Genomic DNA, 20,088 nt, shown 5'->3' on the forward strand with positions numbered 1-20,088 from the left:
CTATCGTTATCAGCAAGATGGCGTCATCGCCGGTGGTTTTCATCCGTCGTCGACCGCAGCTGGCAAGGCGGCAAGCTCCTGCAGAGATTGTACGCTCCGCCTCGCCCCTCCGTTTAACACGTGGATCGTTGCCGTGGCAGGGGGGCAAAATGCTGAGCTGAGCACCGCTTCCGGTAAGTGCCGAACCCCACCTTCCTCGTCCCTCCGATGAGGTCGCGTGCCGAAACGTCAACTTCGCCGCCTCACTCCGAGCAGTTTCGGCGGTCTTGTAATAAACATTGACGCTCTCTAAACTCAATAACTCAGTGGGCCTCCGTGGCAGCGATCAGTATTGCGTGCACCGAGCTTGGGATGCGGACGTGGAACACGATAATGTTGTTGTTGACAGATGAAAAGCGGTGATGTGTCTCGGAGCTGCTGCCGTCGGCGCATATACTGCTGACGTGACGAGAGTCACACCGACAGCGTCGAAGCACCTGCTCGTGTACCTCGTTTGACGTGGTACGGGTGATCGAGGTTTTCCGAGCGTTGTGTTGCTTGTGCTAATATTCCCCAGCTACTGGTTACAGCTCATCTCCGCCTGTGTGGTTTGCTGTGCGTATTTCGTAACGTAGATCAAGACGATTAGTGCAACCTGCCTGATGATTCTGCTTGATTTCCCTCCCTGCTAAGGTCTTTAAAGGAGCAAGATGAAAGCGCTTATCTTGGTCGGAGGCTACGGGACGCGGCTGCGGCCGCTGACTTTAAGCAGGCCGAAGCCGCTGGTCGAGTTCTGCAACAAACCGATGATGATGCATCAAATAGAGGCACTCGTCGAGGTGAGATTATGAAAGTTATGTGTCGAGTTGCACCCGATCGTGTGTTGCTACTTCATAACGTCTGTTGCAGGCCGGCGTGAACCACGTTATTTTGGCTGTGAGCTACCGCGCCGAGCTCCTTGAGAAAGAAGTCAAGGCAGAGGGCGAAAAGGTAAGAAAGAAGTGTTTCCAAGGCTTCCAATTCAAAAGCTCAGTCTTAGTGCACTCGTAGACATTCATGTATTTCGACAACATTTTTAAACAGGCCTTTTGGTTCATTCTTCGGTTGGAAAACCGTAAAACAGTGCTGTGGTGTCTTGTCTTTCTTCGTCCTTGTCTCTGTTCGCGCTGTATCGCATAACGAATTACCAACTAGCCCGATCCGCCACTCTTGCAAACTGTGTTTGTGCAAATTTGCCAGAGGTGCATTTGTCGCTGATGCATATTTTGCTTGTTTTGGTCCATTCAGGTGTTAAAGCGGCCTACAACACTCATTTTTGAAATCTGCACTGTCTGGAATTAATGTAAATAGGAAACAGCTGAAATAGAAAGCGATTCACCAGAATCTATCAGCATTTGAGTACTAGTTAAAATTTGCTCCCTTCAACATTGAAGTTTTAAAATTTTTTTAAAAATATCATTTTTATTGAAAACTGCCTTCTAATTTAGTGGGCCCACATGCCTGAATGAATTTCACAAGCAGTATGGGGTAAATTAAAAAGCATCTTTAATTACGTCTGATGCAAAGTAGCCAGCATTGATGTTTATAATTAAGTATGCAGGAAAGCAGTAATGCAAATTCATACATGAGAAAGGGAAAACTGAATAGAGAAAGAAGCAGAAAACTGACAGTATCAAACTGAACAATATCTGTGCTACAGTGATAAGTCGACATTAGTAGAACAGCATATCTGCTGAAACGAGGCATCTTGCATGAGGTAGGCTTCTGCCTAATGTTCCAACATACAGTGGCTACCCTTCCTTCTGCAGGAATTAAAAGACCCTGGTACTTCCATTTCATCTGGTTGCCTGCCTTCTCATGCATCCTGCATACATTCCCAATTTCTTAAGTGCCTATCTAGGTGCACTGCTCATAAGTGTCCTCTGTTACTGAGAAGCAGCTGTGCTTGCTTGCGCCTGAATACATGTCTGCGGGTTCTCATTCCAAAACCCCTTCTGAGCAGGGTCTGCCTGAAGCGATTCTGTGCATGGGATGCAGTGTTGTCATGAAAGCTTTGGGACACAGTTTCTTGCCCCCTGAAAGTTTCTCACACACTTGTTGCAGCTGGGGGTGAAGATAACGCTCTCCCAAGAGGACGAGCCTTTGGGAACGGCTGGGCCACTGGCCCTTGCCAAGGACCTCCTTGCCGGTGAAAGTGAGCCCTTCTTTGTCCTCAACAGTGACGTCATCTGCGACTTCCCTCTCAAGGAGATGGTGCAGTTCCATAAGCACCATGGCAAGGAGGGAACCATTGTTGTGAGTTCCTTGTTCACTTAGTAAGTAAAGTTGTGGATAACTGTGCAATTCTGGTCCCATACTCCCAGGTGCGGAGTGGGCAAAGACACGACCACACACTCCATCAACCATAGGTAGTCTGTTTTTTTTTTTTGTAACAGTTTGTGTGACACATTAGCTGGGTTCTTTGGTGGTGCCATTTACTGGATTTTAAGGACACAAGGTGCTTAGGATACACTGTGCATTTGCACATGCCAGAAGATTAAGCAAAGCAAGACATTGTTTCACGCTATTTGTGCTGTTTTCCTAGATAATATTTAGTATGATACTTCCTCCGTTCGCTTCGCCTCAATTGGCGATTTGTGCACCCAGAGCATTTCTCACTGTCTCCATTAATAGATACATTTAGCATAGTGTACACCGCTACTGCTTACGGTGTACCGCGCTCAGCCAATGCACACACGCTTATTAATCCTGATGCAACAGGCTTACGGCCTGTTAATGGGAATGTGGCGCCATCTGGCACCCTCGAGGCGATTTGCACACGCACAGTGGCAGCTCGTGCTAAGTGGTAGCAATGTGCACTAAGCTAAAGGTATCTAGTAATGAAGCAATCAGTGTGGTGTGGTCGTGTGGTTATTTACATCTGGTACTTCTTTATTGAATTGTTATATATTCATAGTATAAATTTCTTCATAGACTTGTGCAGAAGCGGACAGAATGCAATCTGCTCTTCTAATTGCATTCATGCATGTGCTGGCAGAAATTAAGGGACATGTTACCTTCTTGTGTGACCATGTTAGCGGTAATGTTGTGAATGCATGCATTCCTAGTTTGGAATGTGCCCCCCTTAACAGTGTTTCAGCAAATCTAGATTGTCACAGCTTGACTTGTTCACATTTGTCCATGGCTGTACTGTAATTATGTGTTTGTCACAGCAGAAAAATTTGTAATATGAATGAGTGGAATATGTTCTTTTTTTGCAATAGGTGACACGTGTGGAAGAGCCCTCCAAGTACGGTGTGGTTGTCTATGACGAGGTGGGCTGCATTGAGAGGTTCGTCGAAAAACCGCAGGAGTTTGTCTCCAACAAGATCAATGCTGGCCTGTACATCTTCACACCAGACATACTTGATCGTATCGAGGTCAGTTGCCACGTCGCTTTCAGAATCGGAACGTGCTGCACTCCTCCTTTTGCCACATGAGGATGTCTGCTTTAAACAAAGGACTTTGGGTTTCTAAGGGCACTGGAGCCATTGGCCTTGTCATAGCAGCTGGCAGCGTGTGTCTTGCTAATATTGCTAACATTGAGCTCCTAGCCTCTGTTCCGACTGATTAGTGCAAGTAGCATTAACTGCAAATGTCATTCAGAGCCGGTGTACAATACAGCTGTGGAAAGGATGTCGGTAGTTATCAGACAGGTTCGGAGCACTATTCTGCCCTTGTGGACTTCATGGCACCGGTGGTGAGAATGTGCAGGCGGCTGCCTTAACTTTTTCTAGGAGTAAGTGGCCAGTCAACTGATTACACATGACATTATTCAGCACATGGCGAGGTCTCCTTCCATCTTTTCCTCTTTTATTGGAATGGAGCGTTTAATTTATTCTGATGTTTAGTTATTGAGTCGAACAGCATTGGATGAAGTCCTGTGGGTTAAGCTATCATAGTTCACGTGTACTAAGGATGACTGTATGTGAAAGCCAGTGTTGGCGGTAGCGCGCTATCGGTAACGCGTTACTTTTTTTGGTAACTTAGTAACATACTCGTTACCATTTCGGAACTGTAACGGGTAACATACTTCCGTTAACATTTTTCGGTAACGTGAGGTTTGGTTTGGTTTGGTTTATGGGGGTTTAACGTCCCAAAGCGACTCAGGCTATCCCGTATTGAAGGGCTTCGGAAATTTCGACCACCCGGGGTTCTTTAACGTGCTCTGACATCGCACAGTACATGGGCCTCTATACTCCGTCTCACAAGATGTTTGCAGCACTACGAAAGGTACAGCTCTCTCGTCCAATCAGGATGGCGCGCACTACATTAGTGTGTTCCTACGCGCCTGTGGCTCGAGCTGTGAGCACGCGCTGATTGGTCCCGATACGGCAGGCTCGCGCTTTGCTGCTGGGCACCTGGCGCCATCTGGCGCCCTCAGAGCGACCTGCGCCTCCACACTTAAAGCCTCCGAGATTATAAGCGCGCGCTCGCTCTTCATCGGGTGATCTCGGAGGCCATAGTTTTGCCGTCCTCTTGATGAGCGCATTTGTACTCCAACTGCCCCCGCACTCGACGCGAAGCGCTTCAAGAACATTTAAAGCCACCTGCTTCGCCTGCTTGGGGAAACAGCGCACTGTCGGTGTAGAGCACACAGGAGACACAACAGACTCGTCCGACGCCATGTTGGAAAGTGGCGACGCATCACTACCTCGCAGCAGGCCTCCGCAGAGCTGTGTCCGTACGGGCTTTGTCTGGTAATTTCACCAGTGATTGAAACACTCCCTACCATTTAAATATACCTGTCCAAATCATGTTTTTAGTTGCAATGCTTATTGTTTTGATAAATAGTCATACACTCCTCAAATATTCGAGGGACTATTTTCTGCGTTTCTGCAGCCCTGATTGGACGAGAGAGCTCTACCTTCCGTAGTGCTGCAAACATCTTGTGAGACGAAGTATAGAATTTCGCCTCCATCGAAATTTGACCGCCGAGGCCGGGATCGAACCCGTGTCTTTCAGGCCAGCAGCCGAGCGCCATAACCACTCAGCCACCGTGGCGGCTGGTAATGTGAGGTGTCGCGTTACTAGTTACTTTTTAATCCAATTGTCCCCCCCATCCGCCCTGTTTTTTAGAGAAAAAAAGTGCAGAGCACCTAAAGTGATATTGCAAATAAACAAAACGTACAGGTGCTCTCATCGACCCTTGTTGCGGCTCGCATGCATGCCAGAAAACACCTGCCCTTGACGACGCACCCAACTAAATGAAATAGAATAGCCATAAGGCATGAAACATGTGCACAAACACGCATTCACACACTTGCCTTCACCTACCTCCTCTTTGCAAACCACACACACACAACTCTCTAAGGAGTGGAAGTATGCGAGCATTTTGGAACATCACATTTTTCAAAATTACTGTAAATTTGTTGAGACATCAGCGATGATTTCTTTGTGAATTTAGAATTAATGATGAAGTGCCATTTTTTGTTTATAATGTCAAATTCAGAAAATGGCTTCACCACGTGCTACAGAGTTATAAGTGGGATAAAACTTTAAAAAAGCAGCAGATCGTAACACCGGGCCGCCGTCCTCTGCGTCCTGTTTTTCTCCACTAGCTGAACATTAAATGTTTGGCTATATCAAAAAATTCACATATCAAAATTCTAAAGCTCATAATTATTTTCTTGTGATGAGCTTATTGTTTAGGTAACGAGAAACGTTTCAGCAGCGGACTACTTTTTCGTCGTGGAGAAATTCTGTGTGCAGCGGCTGAATGTGGGCGGAGCTTCACTGCAGACTTAAGTTCTATCCTACTCCTTTAGGCCACTGTAACATTTCTGAGCTCCAGCACATTTGTGCAAAGTATTCTCGTTAAATCAAAATTTCTGCTAAAATTGTTTTTTTGGCTAGAAGTTTTATGTGAAATATGAGCTTTATAAAATTGTTATCGTGAGTTCTTGCAGCGAAGAATCACTGAATAAAATTTATGGCCATAGAGTAACAATAAAGTAACGTGCGGTACTTTTTTTCAGTAACAGTAAGGCATTACCTTTTTTTGTCGCTAACGTAGGGCACTAACGTGTTCCCTTTTTTTGTTAGCCTAACGAGTAACGTATTTAGTTACTTTTTTCTGGTAACGCCTACAACACTGGTAAAAGCACAGCAACATGTCTGTGTGCATTTATAGATAGGAATTAGGGGTGCACAAATGTAAAAATTTTCGATTAAGGATCAACTACAAATATCAGTTCGAATGAAGTATCTGTTCAGTATGAAACAAAAATGATACAAAAATGCCCTTATTCTTTTCCAAATTCTTTATGGCGTTTCCAATTGAAATAAACAAAACTTACTGACCCAGCAGCATACTTGGTAATAATGATATGCACTGAAATGTACGCTGCTTGATATGATAGCAATGCAGTATGCAACCTGTATTGTATTCATACAAAATGGGTAATAAAATGAAATCCATGAGTGACACATGACTAGCAACTAAAGATAACATAATGGGTTGCAACTCCCCCCCCCCCCCCCCCCCCCCCCTTAATTGAGAACTTTTACATAGGAAAATTATTCTGGACCCCATTTTTTTGACCAAAATGTCCAAGAGAAAAAATGAGAGATACTGTTTACAACATTCATATGCATGGTGTAAGATGGCAGGTGCTGCCACCGGTGGAATTTGTGCAATCCAGGTTGTTCTCAGCCGGACAGACTAACATTCGGTAATTTTGCTCGGGCCGGAACCGTCGGATTAGTGCTTTTGCACTAATACATGGCTCAGATGGGACCGCCCCTCCATGAGTGAGCCATAAATTCGTACGTGCCCCTTGATACCCATGGAGGTGGGCGGCCTTCCCCAGCACCACCCCGCGAGAAGCATAGTGTAGAACTATAGTGTAGAACTAAAAGAAGCATAGTGTAAAACTATATCAATACTGGAAACAGCAGATCAGGAAGGAAGCGTTTCATTATAACTCAAGAGGCTTTGAAGCTAGGTCAGGACGCGCAGCTATAAAAAGAAAATTAACCAAGAAGATGACACATGTATTTAAAGATATGTTTAAAGACATGTATATAAAAGATGACACAGGTATGTATTTAAAGAAAATGGCGAATTTTAATAACTTACAACGCAGTCAAATAAAAATAAAGGAAAAAAGCTGAGCATGGTAGTAACGGCCATCACGCCATTTCAAAGGGGATGCTCCTACCTTCCATCCATCCATCCATCACCCTCCCTAAGGCCTTAGGGTTTAGAGATAACAATGGTCATGTGAATGAACCTGCGGTGGAAGTTAACAAGAAAGCAATTGGAAGAGTGTTGGCTCAAGAGCAGAGAGGTGATGTAATGTTGGAATTTTAGAATTAAAAATGTATTTAAAGAAAATGGCGAATATATAGACCAGTTTGTACCATCGTTACTGAAATATAAAGAAAAAATGAAGAAAAAAGAAAGTCGAGCATGGTGGCAACTGCCACCAACCCGTTTCTAAAGGGATGCTCTTCCATCCAACCAGCATATGCCTAGCAGGTGTCATGGAGTCGCCACTCAAAGGCAACAGGAGTACAACGACGCAATCGTAATTTAGAACAGCAGCGTAATTAACAGACCCCACATATATGTCTCGCACTCCGCAGATTTGTCAGCAGCGCATGTAATTTGGCACCCCAAATTTCTGATGGCAAGTTTTGCTGAAAGTTGACACAGCATAAATGAGTGTGACATAGCTTCAATGCATTTTTTTCTTTTTTCATGTATTGGCCTTGCATGTTCGAAAAATACATGATTTTGAAAATGCCTGTTGTGCCATTCTACCTTTTTTTTTTGTCCCAGAGGTATTCGAAATATTCGCCTTGAAATTATTCGAAGAAAATTACTGCTCGCTACGAATTTGCTTCGAACCAAAAAACCACTATTTACACATGCCTAGGTCATAAGCCGTAAACAGTCAAAAAATGAAATAAAGTTGACGCCACCATCAGCCGTTTTATAGGCAAACTGGTGACGTCATGTCAAGGTAGTTTTTAGTATGGGCATCTCTGGGCCTAAGTTTCACCACCTTCAATTTCTTCACAGTCACCACGGAGCCCCCTGTTAGTTTTGATGTCATGAGTTTGATTCAGATGGCAGATAGAAATGTTCCATTTTTAATTGCAACTTTCTCGGTGGTACATGCGTCTTTTGCTCCCAAACAAACACCAACATGGCCACTGAGATCCAAGCAGCAGGCTTTTACTGTGTACAGAAATTGGCCGGAACAGTCTTTTGTCCCTTTAGTAGCGTTGAAAAATGGCCCGCTTGTGCCCAGGTGAAGCCGACCTCCATTGAGAAAGAGGTGTTCCCCGCCATGGTCTCGGAGCGGCAGCTGTACGCCATGGAGCTGCAGGGCTTCTGGATGGATGTGGGCCAGCCCAAGGACTTCCTCACCGGCATGTGCCTCTACCTGCAGTCGCTGCGCACCAAGAACCCCGGCTGCCTTCTGCCCCAGGGGCCGGGCGTTGTCGGAAACGTGCTCATGGTATGGCACATCTGTGCTGCAACTATGCTCTTCTCTGCTGTCATTTCATTCGCGATTAAGTGAAGACTCAATTGCAGTGTAGTTGTTGTTTATCTGGAAACTCAATTGTTTGTACTCTACATAAGCTATTGAGGGTTGTGGATGAGGATGGCCTGGTCATCTTGGAGACTTAAACGGCACGTTGGCAGTGTACTGTGCTTCACATTTTTGGGCCATGCTTGACTAGAAATGCTTGAAATTAGATTGCGGACAATGCTGAAAGCTGTGGAAGGGGAAATGTTACGAGTGATATCAAGAGATCAGAAGAGAGTAGTAGATTGGGGAGCAAGTAGGGGTTGTTGATATTCAATGTGGAATAAAAAAAGAAAGGAGTAGGTATGGGATGGAAATGTAATGTGGTGAACAGAAAACGGATGGTCTCTTAAAGTAACAGGATGGATTCCAAGAGAAGGGAATTGTAGCAGGGTGTGGCAGAAAGTCATGTTGGCGGATGAGATTTGGAAGTTTGCGGGGACAACGTAGCTGCAGCATTTACAGGACAGGGTTAATTGAAGAGATGTGGGAGAGGCCTTTGCCCCGCAGTGGTCGTAGTTAGGTTGCTGCTGCTGACGATGATGGGCAGCGCAAGCGGCACATGGAAAAAGTATGTTTTGATTTAGTTATGTTGAACAGGTGTGGGTCATTCCACGCCAAACGTTGCGCTCGACCATCTCCAATTCGTTCAAGAAAATTCACGGACACTTATCCCAATGTACGTAATGAAAGCCTGGCACATTTTTGCCGAAGAAAATTTATTCGCATGGTGAGCGCAATTTGAACATTTAGAAAGCACGAGAAACTAGGCACTGCTCAATAATTAATAAAAAATAGAATATTTGAGAAAACACTCCACAATTTTTTCAATGATATCTACACAGATTCCGGCTTTCGATAAAAATCTGAGTATTCAGCTTTATTTTGCACAAATATTTTAAAAAAACTGAAAGAGTTTGTGAAAATGTTTCATTTTTGTCGTTCTTTTTCTTAAATATGAACTTCCTCTCAGAAATTCTGAAATAGCCTTTTTGCTTCTCTAGATGTCTAGTAGCTATAAAAAAATGTTACAGGCGACGAAACTTTGAACATAGAAGTTAACAAAATACTAAAGTTGCAAAAAAGTGCATTTTGAGCCAAAAACGCTCACCAATTTCACCCTGAGGTGGTCCTAGTAAAAATACAAAAAATAGCGGGTTACATAGAAGGGTTTATTGCCTTCCCTTTCTGAAAATTTAATCGAAGTAATTTTTGTTTTAAGTAAGAAAATTTTTGAATTTCAGCTCTTGCGCTGCAAGCTTCGTCGTGTCTTAGCGCCTCTTCTCCACAGAGCACGACACTGTGGCCAGACGAAACGCAGAGTTCTTGTTCTCAAGTGAGGTTTTCACTGCAGGCAAGCATGGGAACGTTAAGTAGTCTTAACAGGTATGCGAGAGATAATATTTTTTTAACGCTGCCGGGGCGGGACATACTCCAATCAGCTAGTTGTTAGGTGTGGTCCTCTCGCAGTCAGTCATTTTTGTCAGCGCCATGACAGATGTAAGCACCCGCATAAGACCTTCTGAGACGCCGATCTGGATATGACCAGAACCATCCGCTGTTGAAGCAATCCGCGATGTAGCAGCACCACGTGGAACCTTACCCTTGCGGCCGTCAGGGGCTCATGCCGGATTGTTTTCGATGTGATGTCTGGGTTTTATTTGGTTTAATTGTTGCGATTTCTGCCTTACTCCAGCGCAGGAATGGGCTTTATAACTACAAATTCTCTTGTACATGAGTAGGATGTAAGGCCAGCTTGCAGCCTGAAAGGTGATGTTGGCTTGAAGTAAAAAAAACTCCGTGTTCCTTTGACAGGGACTGCTGAACAGAATCTTGGAGCGAGCTGAATTCATTTTTCTTCAACCATTTCTTTTGGCATCCAAAGGATCACAACACCTTTGATGTTATTTTTGGCCCAGCTAAATAACTCATAGGGTGTCATGATTTGATTGTTGTAGGGGCTTTGAAGGCTCGCCCTTGCTGCCAAACGCTTCACGGTGCCCCCAACTCCATCACAAACACTCTTCCCGTGGGAAGTTGCAAAAAAATTCCACTGAGCGCAAATTCCGAAGTCATTTTCGTGCTGACAGAGGTTTGCGAAATTCTTCTTGTTCTTGTACTACGATGATGCTCCATCAGAGAAGTAATGAATATTTGAAATTTGTGGAAAGTCTTCCTTCAGTATCCTAATTACTTCATTCTGAAATACAGAAACGGCCACCGTGTCCTGGTCTAGACAATCAGAAATAAAGCTGAAAGATTTTACAGAAATTTCTGCAGTGTCTTCGTGCTCACGAAGGTAGATTACAACAGGGTGTACAGAGGCTTGAGTATTCACCCAGTGATAGGATTGTGGAGCGTCCTGTACAACGAAGCTATAATTTTCGGTGAAGTCCATGAGGACAATTGCCTCATGTGTCCCGATCTTCCGTTTCAGCTCCCGCAAATAGCGCGCCTGCTGTTTGCTTACAAAGTGGTGGGCCTTAAGCTCCTTAAGCATATCTAAGAATTTATCACAGAACTGGTCTGGTGTGAGTAGAATTGTCTCCAGTTGGCAACGCACCCCGCCAATCCACTGTTGCACTTGGACGCAGTCTGTTTGTTCCGAGTCGAGAACTGGAGCGCTACGGAGCAAAATATCTGCACAGTTGGTTCCCGGACATTTGGCACACGCTCCAAGCATGCACTCCTCTTTGCCCAGTTCACATACAGAAGTGGCTAGAAGTTCTTCGGCACTTTCCTTTAAACCCACAGCCTGTATCATTAGCTTGAAGTTTTGGTGCTGCATGCACACACAAACTGTGTGAGTGCCGCTCCCTCCAGCTAAGACGCGATGTAAAGGTCGGAGACTCGCAAATGTCGAGAAGCCGCACCTTAAGTGAGAACTTTTTTTCCACTCCTCATGCATTTCCTTGAGGTTTAGCAGCAAGAGGCGCTTCTGACGACCCTTTAGCGCGTCCTTCTTTCCTTGAAGACAGTACGAAACAGCGTCATCTTCATAAAAATTGATGATGGATGCCTTGACTCCTTCACTCAACGGGCGGCCTCTACGCTTTGGTGGGGTGCCTAATACGCCGCCTTCTGTTCTCATGTTCAGAGCTTGACGCACGTGCCGTTCAGAGGCCCCGAAAAAGTCCATTATTTTTTGCCGAGACCAAGACGAGGGAGCCAACGTAAGAAGTTGTATTCGTGTTTCTCGACTTTCTTCTCGGCCAAACTTCTCTTTGACATCTTGCATAAGCTTCACGTAATCGCTCAGAACAAAACCTTCTCTCCGGTCACACTGGAGGATTGATTTGTGGTGCAGTCCTAATGATTTAAATATCCTTTTTTCCGCATTCGCTTTGAGCTTTCGAACCTTCTTTTGCGCGTAGGTTTCCCGGTCTTTTCTCCCGCATTTTCGTTGAAGGGGGCTTTCTCCAATGGCTACAAGGGCCTCGTTGCAAGCCTCGAATGCCAGCACGACGTCATCTTGCTCGCACTGGGCATCGCGAGCCTGATGAGGTGCGCCGCCGATGCCACTCTTCTTCAAGTATAAGCAATGCCGCCAGCATGCCTGGCACAGTCGGCTACCAGGAATACGATTAAAATCGGGGTGTGCGTCTGCCAGAGCTAATGTTATGTTGTTTGTTCCACCGTAGTTCTTTCTGTGTTTAAAGAAAGGGTTAGAACACCACTTCGATGCAATCAGCGATGAATACTTCTTAAGGAAAACTTGATAGTGATGAGCACACACGGTACTGATGTCTTCTTGTGGGCGCCCTGAGCGCAGAGAAAGAAGTCGCTTGTGTGTGTCTGTCAGTTTTTCATAAATGATGATGGAACGCTTCTTGGTCTGTCTTAGCTTGTGGCACCCACTTGGACCAAGCGAGCACGGAGGAAGTTCGGCTTCTACAAACGAAACAGAAATTCATGCGCATCTATAAAAACGCCTTGACTCATTGACATCTGACTCATGCAAGTTTTACACATACACAATTCAAATAGGACTCCACAACTCAGGTGTATAATGTAACTGCACTTGTCTTTAAATAGTTGTTTGCGTTGGTTAATTTATGCCCATCTGTGTCTCATATACCACGAACTAACCTTCATTCTACAGCGAGCATCATTCTTTTTTTATGGTCTCACTGAAAAGGCAAAACAAAAAAAAAGATAATGCAGGAGCTAATACTGACAGAATACGTAGACCTAAATTTAAGCAACGGATACTATCACCTCAATTTAGCAAAACCAAACATTAAGACTTCTTTACTTACCCGCATCGACATCCGCAGGACCCGCAAAACTGCTAGATGGGCCTGGTTCCTCCATGAGATGAAAACAACTTCCGTCCTTAGCCAACAACCGACTGCAACTGTAGACGAGCCTCCTGGCTAGGGTGTCTAGAAGGGGAGGTGTGTAAACCGGCCAGGAAAAGCTGGCCCCTTCTGCGTGACTGCCGCGCTGACAACAGCCGCGCCGCTGTTCACACAAACATGGAGAAACACAACAGTATCTTTGGGAATCTGTATTGGAACAGTATCTTTGGGAATCGCACCGAAATACACAATGACGACTGACCAAACGACGCTGTAACAACCGCCACCCTGTCGTCTGCTCCGGAATTCTGACCGCGCCCCAGACCGCAGCGCTCGATTTGGCCCTGGCGGCCGTCACGCGCAGGGGACCACACCTCTCTATGGGTAGAGCGCCGCGTTTTTCACACCTCCCCTTCTAGACACCCTATCCTGGCTGAAGCTCCTTCATGCGTGCGACGAGCCTACACACTAGCGGGCTGCGCTCACCGCCAGCGAGTCTCGGGTCACTCGCTGCAGTGGTGCGCACTTCGCACCGTCATGTGCGCTCCGCGATCTTATTCGGATAAAAAAATATGGATGTGGTTTAGCTCTGGTTAAACATGGAGTGACATGATAGTTACAGCTGGCTGGCCGAGTGGAACTCGCTCAGTCGAATTGCATAGTCATTTTCGCCGCGCCGTTTCGCTGGGCGTTCCTTCATCTGTGTCCCACTTGACACGGCGCATGTGCACAGCTTTTCATTTAGCTCTATCCCTAAAAATGCACGACAGCAAGCGACGGCAAACTGAAGCAGTTATCTCGCCAAAAGGATCGTGCCATGCCAGGTGTCGTGTTCTGCGGTGAAGTGGCGTTAAGACACGACGAAGTTTGCGGCGCGAGAGCTCCAATTAATAAATTTTTTTCTCGCTTAAAACAAAAATTACTTCGTTTAAAATTTCAGAAATTTAAGGCAATGAACAGTTCTACGTAACCCGCTATTGTTTGTATTTTTACTAGGACCACCTCAGGGTCAAATTAATGACTGTTTTTAGCTCAAAATGCGCTTTTTTGCAACTTTAGTATTTTTTTTAACTTCTATGTTCAAAGTTTCGTCACCTTTAACATTTTTTATAGCTACTAGACATCTAGAGAAGCAAAAAGGCTATTTCTGAATTTGCGAGAGGAAGTTTATATTTAAGAAAAAAAACGACAAAAATGAAACATTTTCACAATTTCTTTCAATTTTTTAAAATTATTTGTGCGATATAAAACTGCACACTCAGATTTATATCGAAAACCAGAATCCGAGTAGATACCACTGAAAAAATTGTGGAGTGTTTTCTCAAATATTCGATTTTTATTAATTATTGAGCAGTGCCTGGTTTCTCGCCTTTTGTAAATGTTCAAATTTGCCCTCACCATGCGAATAAATTTTTTTCGGCAAAAATATGCCAGGCTTTGATTAGGCACATTGGGATAATTGTCCGTGAATTTTCGTGAACAAATTGGAGATGGTCGAGCGCAACGTCTGGGACGTTTGGCGTGGAATGACCCGTGTATGAAAGGACACCTTGTGCAGGTATGACTGCCAAGGCAAGTGATCGTCAAAATGGCCGTACGCAAACTTGAATTGCATGCTGAAGAGTTACCTGTGCACCTCTGACAGGGGCACAACAGGCGGCATGACTAAAGAGAGGTGACCCTTGCCTTCGAGAACTGACCAACCACTTAGTTTCGATTTTGCTTTCGTGAGCTTTGCTCCAGTTTTCAGCGATTGCAGCTGATTGGTTGGTTAAATCTTTATTAAAAAATATGCAAAGGCCTCGCTGCTATTGGCAATGCATCAGTCAACTTAGTGACACACAGTTGCATGCCGTTTAGGACGTTAATTTGTGCTTCTGCACGATTCTCTCTTCCATCTGCGTGGTTCTTCCAGTGCGCTGAAGCTGTGCACTCGTAACATGCCATTTGCTGTTTGTATGCGAAGCATGAAAATCTGGTACGCGTTGCATTCGAAGACAGTGCACTTCTTTTTTTTTTTTTTCAGACCATGAAAAACAGGTGCGTGTTACAGTTTCAGGTACATTAGAATCAAGTAAATATGTATTTGCTGCCTAAATTGCATGTGAAATTGTGCTACACAAAATTCTTTATGTGACCTTCCAGGGCAGTTATCGTAGTGAGTGTAGAATTTTAATGTGCTTTTCGTGTCAGTGCGGTCTTTGTGGCTCTGCACTGAATTGGTCAATCAGGGCAGCAGAGTGAATTCTAAGGGAATGCAAGCGTATCGGGAAACTTCGAACGGAGAGTCGGGCAGAACTCGTTAATCATGCCAGTTGAGAAACTGCTCTTCGAAACCTGTCAGCAATCGCCGACCGATTTTTTGGACTCGAAGGGACGTGAAAATGGTCCGAGTAATCGAACACTCCGAAAAATCCGTTAAGTACAAAAAAATCAATTTATTGAGATGAAATCGACTTAAAAAAGTCACTGATTTTACCTTGCGGAAAATTTCTCTTGCTTGAGGCGATTTGCACCTGTATTTGCGCCAAAATTGCGCTTTCACTGTACACGCTAGACAGCAAGGTCACGGCGTTCAGTTAAATACTTCGCACACTTCTATGACGGTACCGGTGGGGCCATGTTGTCCACAACCCGAGTGTGCACCACACCGCTCGTCAAACACACGCAAAGACAAGGCACTTTTCGTTCAAAGCGGTGGAACCGCTGGGCGCAATCACAAAACGGCGAACGGATGTAACTTCGTGAAGCCGGAGCGTTACTCTGTCGACGCGGTGGGAGAAACGCAAGTGACGAATGTACCCTGTTCGAACCCGACTGCGGTGGCCGCGTTTTGATGGAGGTGAAAAGCTAAGGCACCCGTGTGCTGTGCGATGTCAGTGCACGTTAAAGGTCCCCAGTGGTCGAAATTATTCCAGAGCCCTCCACTACGGCACCTGGACGGCACTCCGGGCTCAGGTGTTGGCTGCTATGCGAGACAGATACTGTGCCATTTCCTTTCCCCAGAAACCAATTTTCATTTTCAAACGGCGAATGGCGAACCTATGAGACAAGCGATAACTGCCCGCGACAACGTTGGCGACAAAAGCAAATTGATGGCGATGACAATCCGTCTGCCACGTCGAAGTGGCAGCGATCACACAAATCTCTACTGGCAAAAATGAGGTACCAAAAGTATGTCAAGCCAATCCAACTGTAGAGTAAATCCACCTCAATCCAAGATGGCGTCTTTTGCGCTGGTGAAAAGGTGATAAGATGGCCGATTTTGGCCCGCAGGCGACTGAAATTAGTCCGAAAAAATGGAACTTTCGAATTTTTAAAGTCTGAAATATTCGTTGCGAATATGTATGCGCTTCTATGGGGTGACTGATGGTGCCTCATCAAAGTCCGAAATATACTACAAGTCTGAATTATTGGAGTCCGAATTACCCGTCGGCTACTGTAGTTTCTGTGGCCACATTGTGGAGGCTGGGAGACGGAATTGCCAGCTAGGAGCAGCAAATAGAAACTGTTGCCATCCATCATCATTTTGCCTTCGCAAACACTGAAATGTATTGCTTGTTTTAGTTTACAAACACTGAAATGTATTGCTTGTTTTAGTTCATTTTTCTACGCGTTTTTGTTACTGCATCGGTTTCATCGATTGTGTTGCCAGGAAGTTGTGCGTTTATCAACCATCTCTGAGTTAACCTGAATACAGTTCACGAATACAGTTCACGCTACTGCCCACAGGTGTTGCAGCATCTGCTAACATCTGAGTTCTTCCCAGTCAGACCACTGGACTTCGATGCGTGGGCCCTATGAGAAGTTCCCCAACTGGCATGAGCAAAGAGCTCTGATAGTCAGTTGGGCAGTTTTATGCGGATAGGGCAGCCACAGCTGGCGAAGCACAGGGTTAATATTGAGCTAATTGGATAGTGGATATAGTTTGGGCTGATGATGATTTGCAAAGGGACTGCACAGTGGAAATCTGGGCTTGCTGGTTCATACTTCGGAACAGTAGCGCAACAAGACAAGGAACCGGTGAACGAGCTGTGTGTGTCTACTCGTCCACCGGTCCCTTGTCTTGTAGCACTACTGTTCTGAAGAGAGACACTGATTAGGTTGGGGCGACCTAAAATAATGAAAAATATTGAGCCCCTGCCTGCACCGAAGAGAGACAGTGTTCATGGCATTGATTGTCTGGTCATAGCCACCCACCTTGAGCACTCCTGTCCTCCTCTGTTCACATACACCAGGATCCCACGGCCAAGATAGGCAAGAATTGCCGCATTGGCCCCAACGTGACCATCGGCCCCAATGTGGTGGTTGAGGATGGGGCATGCATCAAACGCTGCACCCTGCTCAACGGGGCTACCATCAAGTCTCACTCATGGCTCGACTCCTGCATCATTGGCTGGCGCTGCACCGTCGGCCAGTGGGTCAGTCTGCTCCTGCCACGCTCTCAGCTGCTTGCTGCACAACTGCCTCCTTGGCACAGCACATTATGGCCAAGCCCTGTTATGATAATATTCACATAATACAGTGGCTTTGTCAGTGTATGACTTAGCGATGCACGTGTCGTAATCTGTACTAACGAAGTCTTCTCAGGCGAATTCATGCCTGGCCATCAGTGCATCAACAATATACTGCTACAAATCCACACGTGTTTAATCGCGCAGATGTTCAATAGTTCTCAGTTGTTCCTTGGCCCATAATGCATGCTTTACAGAAACAGTTCCTAATGCACTCCACAGTCAACCCCACCCAGCTGGTTTTAATCATTTCCACAGCAGCGAGCAAAGATATCTGAACCAGAGCATTGACGTATGGTGTGTGAGTTGCTGTCAGCATGAACTGGATGATGCACCTGTGATAGGACATTTGGAGTGCATGACTGATGCCTATGTGTGGTGGCTGAATCTTGCACTTGGCATTTGTTGGTGAAAACAGCATTGTTACCACACCCAAAGAAAGCAACACATGATGCTTTGAAAAATTATCAAGCACGAGTAGAGCTTGCATCTTTTTGCCATGTCCTTGTCGAACTCTACAAGCTACTCGGCGAGCAGATTGTGCACAGTAACCATTGCGCGAGTCGAACTTGTGCCTGGTTGCTTACTTGGCGCATGAAAACAAAAAGCCACACATTATCCAGGCCTTTGTATATGCTATGTAGCATACGAAAACTTAACTCCCAAATCACTGCAGTGCATGAGACTTGCCAATGGCAAAGGCAACTGCCGGTCACTAGCAGTCACTACCATTGCTCCTCCTGCATTGTAGGGTCTTAATGCAAAAAGCTTGCCATCATGCACTAATACATGTGTCGCCTTTAAAGGCATGCATTTTCGACTGTAGCATTTGGTAAAATTGTGCCGTTTTGTCGGCAGTGTCTCACCTTCTTTAACTGTTTTTCGGCCCGCACATTCTTTTCAGGGGAAGGTGTCATGGGCACCCGGAGGCGCTCTTCTATAAGCATGAGTTTTTTTTTTACTGTGGGCTGTGCTTACGGCACATCCACATTCATTCTAACATAGTTACACGGCCACAATTGATTGTTGTATCAGACATGCAGTCCCATTGCTCTAATGCAAATTTCGACCGTAGCACTGCCCTTGTTATAACTGTGGCCATTATAAGTTGGTTCGACTGTAATGCAGTGAACATGTTTGCAAATCAAGTAATCGCTGCCCTTACCCTGTGCTTGCAGGTTCGAATGGAGAACACCTCAGTTCTAGGAGAAGATGTGTTTGTAAAAGACGAGATATACATCAACGGTGGCAAGGTCCTGCCTCACAAAGCCATCTCGGACTCTGTTACAGAGCCCCAGATCATCATGTGAATGCAGTTTTTCATTTTTTTTACATCATATTTTTTTACTTGTAACTTTCTTACTGCAACTTTTTTGCAATAAATGTTCCAGGATCAAATTGCTGGGATGCATATATGTGGAGTACTTGATTGGTTTGTCTGATGCACCAAATAGAAAGTGCGTAATACTAGTTAGGCTGAAGAAATAAATGTGCACAAAGTTGATGAACACGTGAGAATGACTAATTTTGTAAACACGTGTTATCTTTTCGCAGTCGTACGTTTGTCCTCTGCACCGCTTTTTTGTTTGCGCATGTGTACATACAGTCGCGTACAGAATGAAAATGGCTGTGGTTTGGCTCTGGTTAAACCTGGAGTGAAGCAATAGCTACAGCTGGCCGAGTGGAACCAGCTCAGACTGATTGCAATGTCAGTCTTTTGCTGCTCCGTTTCGCTGGGCATTCCTTCATCTTCGTCCCACTTGACGCGGCGCATGCGCACAGCTGTTGTGCGCCGTGCCGTCGGCAGCAGCAGCTGTTCCGCACCACATGACCAACGGCCACGCGACGTGATCAACCTACGTGACCAATGGCGCCGCCACGCTGAAGGCTCGAAATGCTAGCGTAATGTAGCTATCGCTAAAAAATAGACCATGGCTCCGGTTAAAAAGCGCGGGTCAGCGCCATCTAGTGGAAAAGTTGCCTGGTGTAGAGACCTTTTCATGAGCATGTGGACCCTATCTAACTCGCAGCCTCTCCAAACTGCTCGCTTCAGCTCGGTATGATCTAATCATGGCGACTAGCGTGAGACGCCGCCGCTGAAGGCGCTGCGGATGACACGCTGTCAAAATGGCTTGCCAACGCACAGTTGTTCTTCCGTGTCCAGCCTCTGTGGCTGCTGACTGCTGCTGCGTCGGTGCCGCCGCCGGCAGTGTTAATTTTTCTCTACCTTGTGTAGATAATCCCGCATAGACTGCGGCAGAATGGTGTGGTGTGCCCCCTGCTGGGTTCGAAATTCTCGGTTAGCGACGCGTCGCGAGAATTACGGCGCGCCATCTACTGGTGACACTAGCCGCACGGTGGCTTACGCTGCAGGGTTTTTAAACTGTAGATGTGGTTTCTTGCGTCTGCTTTCTCCAACGATAAGTGCCATAGTCCACTCTGCACTCTTTTCTTTCATGGAATGTAGAGTGCTGGACGCCGTGCAAACCATACGTCCGGCTTGAGGCTCTACCGCCGGCAGCTAGAAATTATCAGGCTTTCCAAAGAAAGCCATGGCTGCCTTGCCTTGAAGCTCTTTGGTGGGTTGTCAGTGCGCCGTGCAAGCATAGCAGGATCCGCTGGGAGAGCTCTTAAACCGTATTTCTTTTCAGTTATTAGAGAATATCAGGTCTCAGATATCAGCGCACAATTTCAAAGAAGTAAAAGTTAGTG

At 45.6% G+C, this 20,088-nt stretch overlaps 1 protein-coding gene across 2 annotated transcripts; it reads left to right on the forward strand.

The window, feature by feature from the left end:
• The first annotated feature begins 34 nt into the window (after positions 1-34).
• Gmppb (GDP-mannose pyrophosphorylase B) lies at positions 35-18,789 on the forward strand. 2 transcript variants are annotated; one of them, XM_077641102.1, is made up of 8 exons: positions 35-173; positions 673-818; positions 889-969; positions 2,083-2,274; positions 3,243-3,398; positions 8,280-8,489; positions 17,101-17,283; positions 18,555-18,789. In XM_077641102.1, exons 2-8 carry the CDS (start codon positions 690-692, stop codon positions 18,684-18,686), a joined length of 1,083 nt encoding a protein of 360 aa, XP_077497228.1. In that variant the 5' UTR covers positions 35-173; positions 673-689; the 3' UTR covers positions 18,687-18,789. The 2 variants fall into 2 exon arrangements, with proteins under 2 accessions (XP_077497228.1, XP_077497229.1); XM_077641103.1 differs by lacking the exon at positions 35-173 and adding an exon at positions 457-594.
• The last annotated feature ends 1,299 nt before the right edge of the window (positions 18,790-20,088 follow it).

The sequence above is a fragment of the Amblyomma americanum genome, chromosome 10, assembly GCF_052857255.1.
Source record: "Amblyomma americanum isolate KBUSLIRL-KWMA chromosome 10, ASM5285725v1, whole genome shotgun sequence".
Lineage (NCBI taxonomy): Eukaryota > Metazoa > Arthropoda > Arachnida > Ixodida > Ixodidae > Amblyomma > Amblyomma americanum.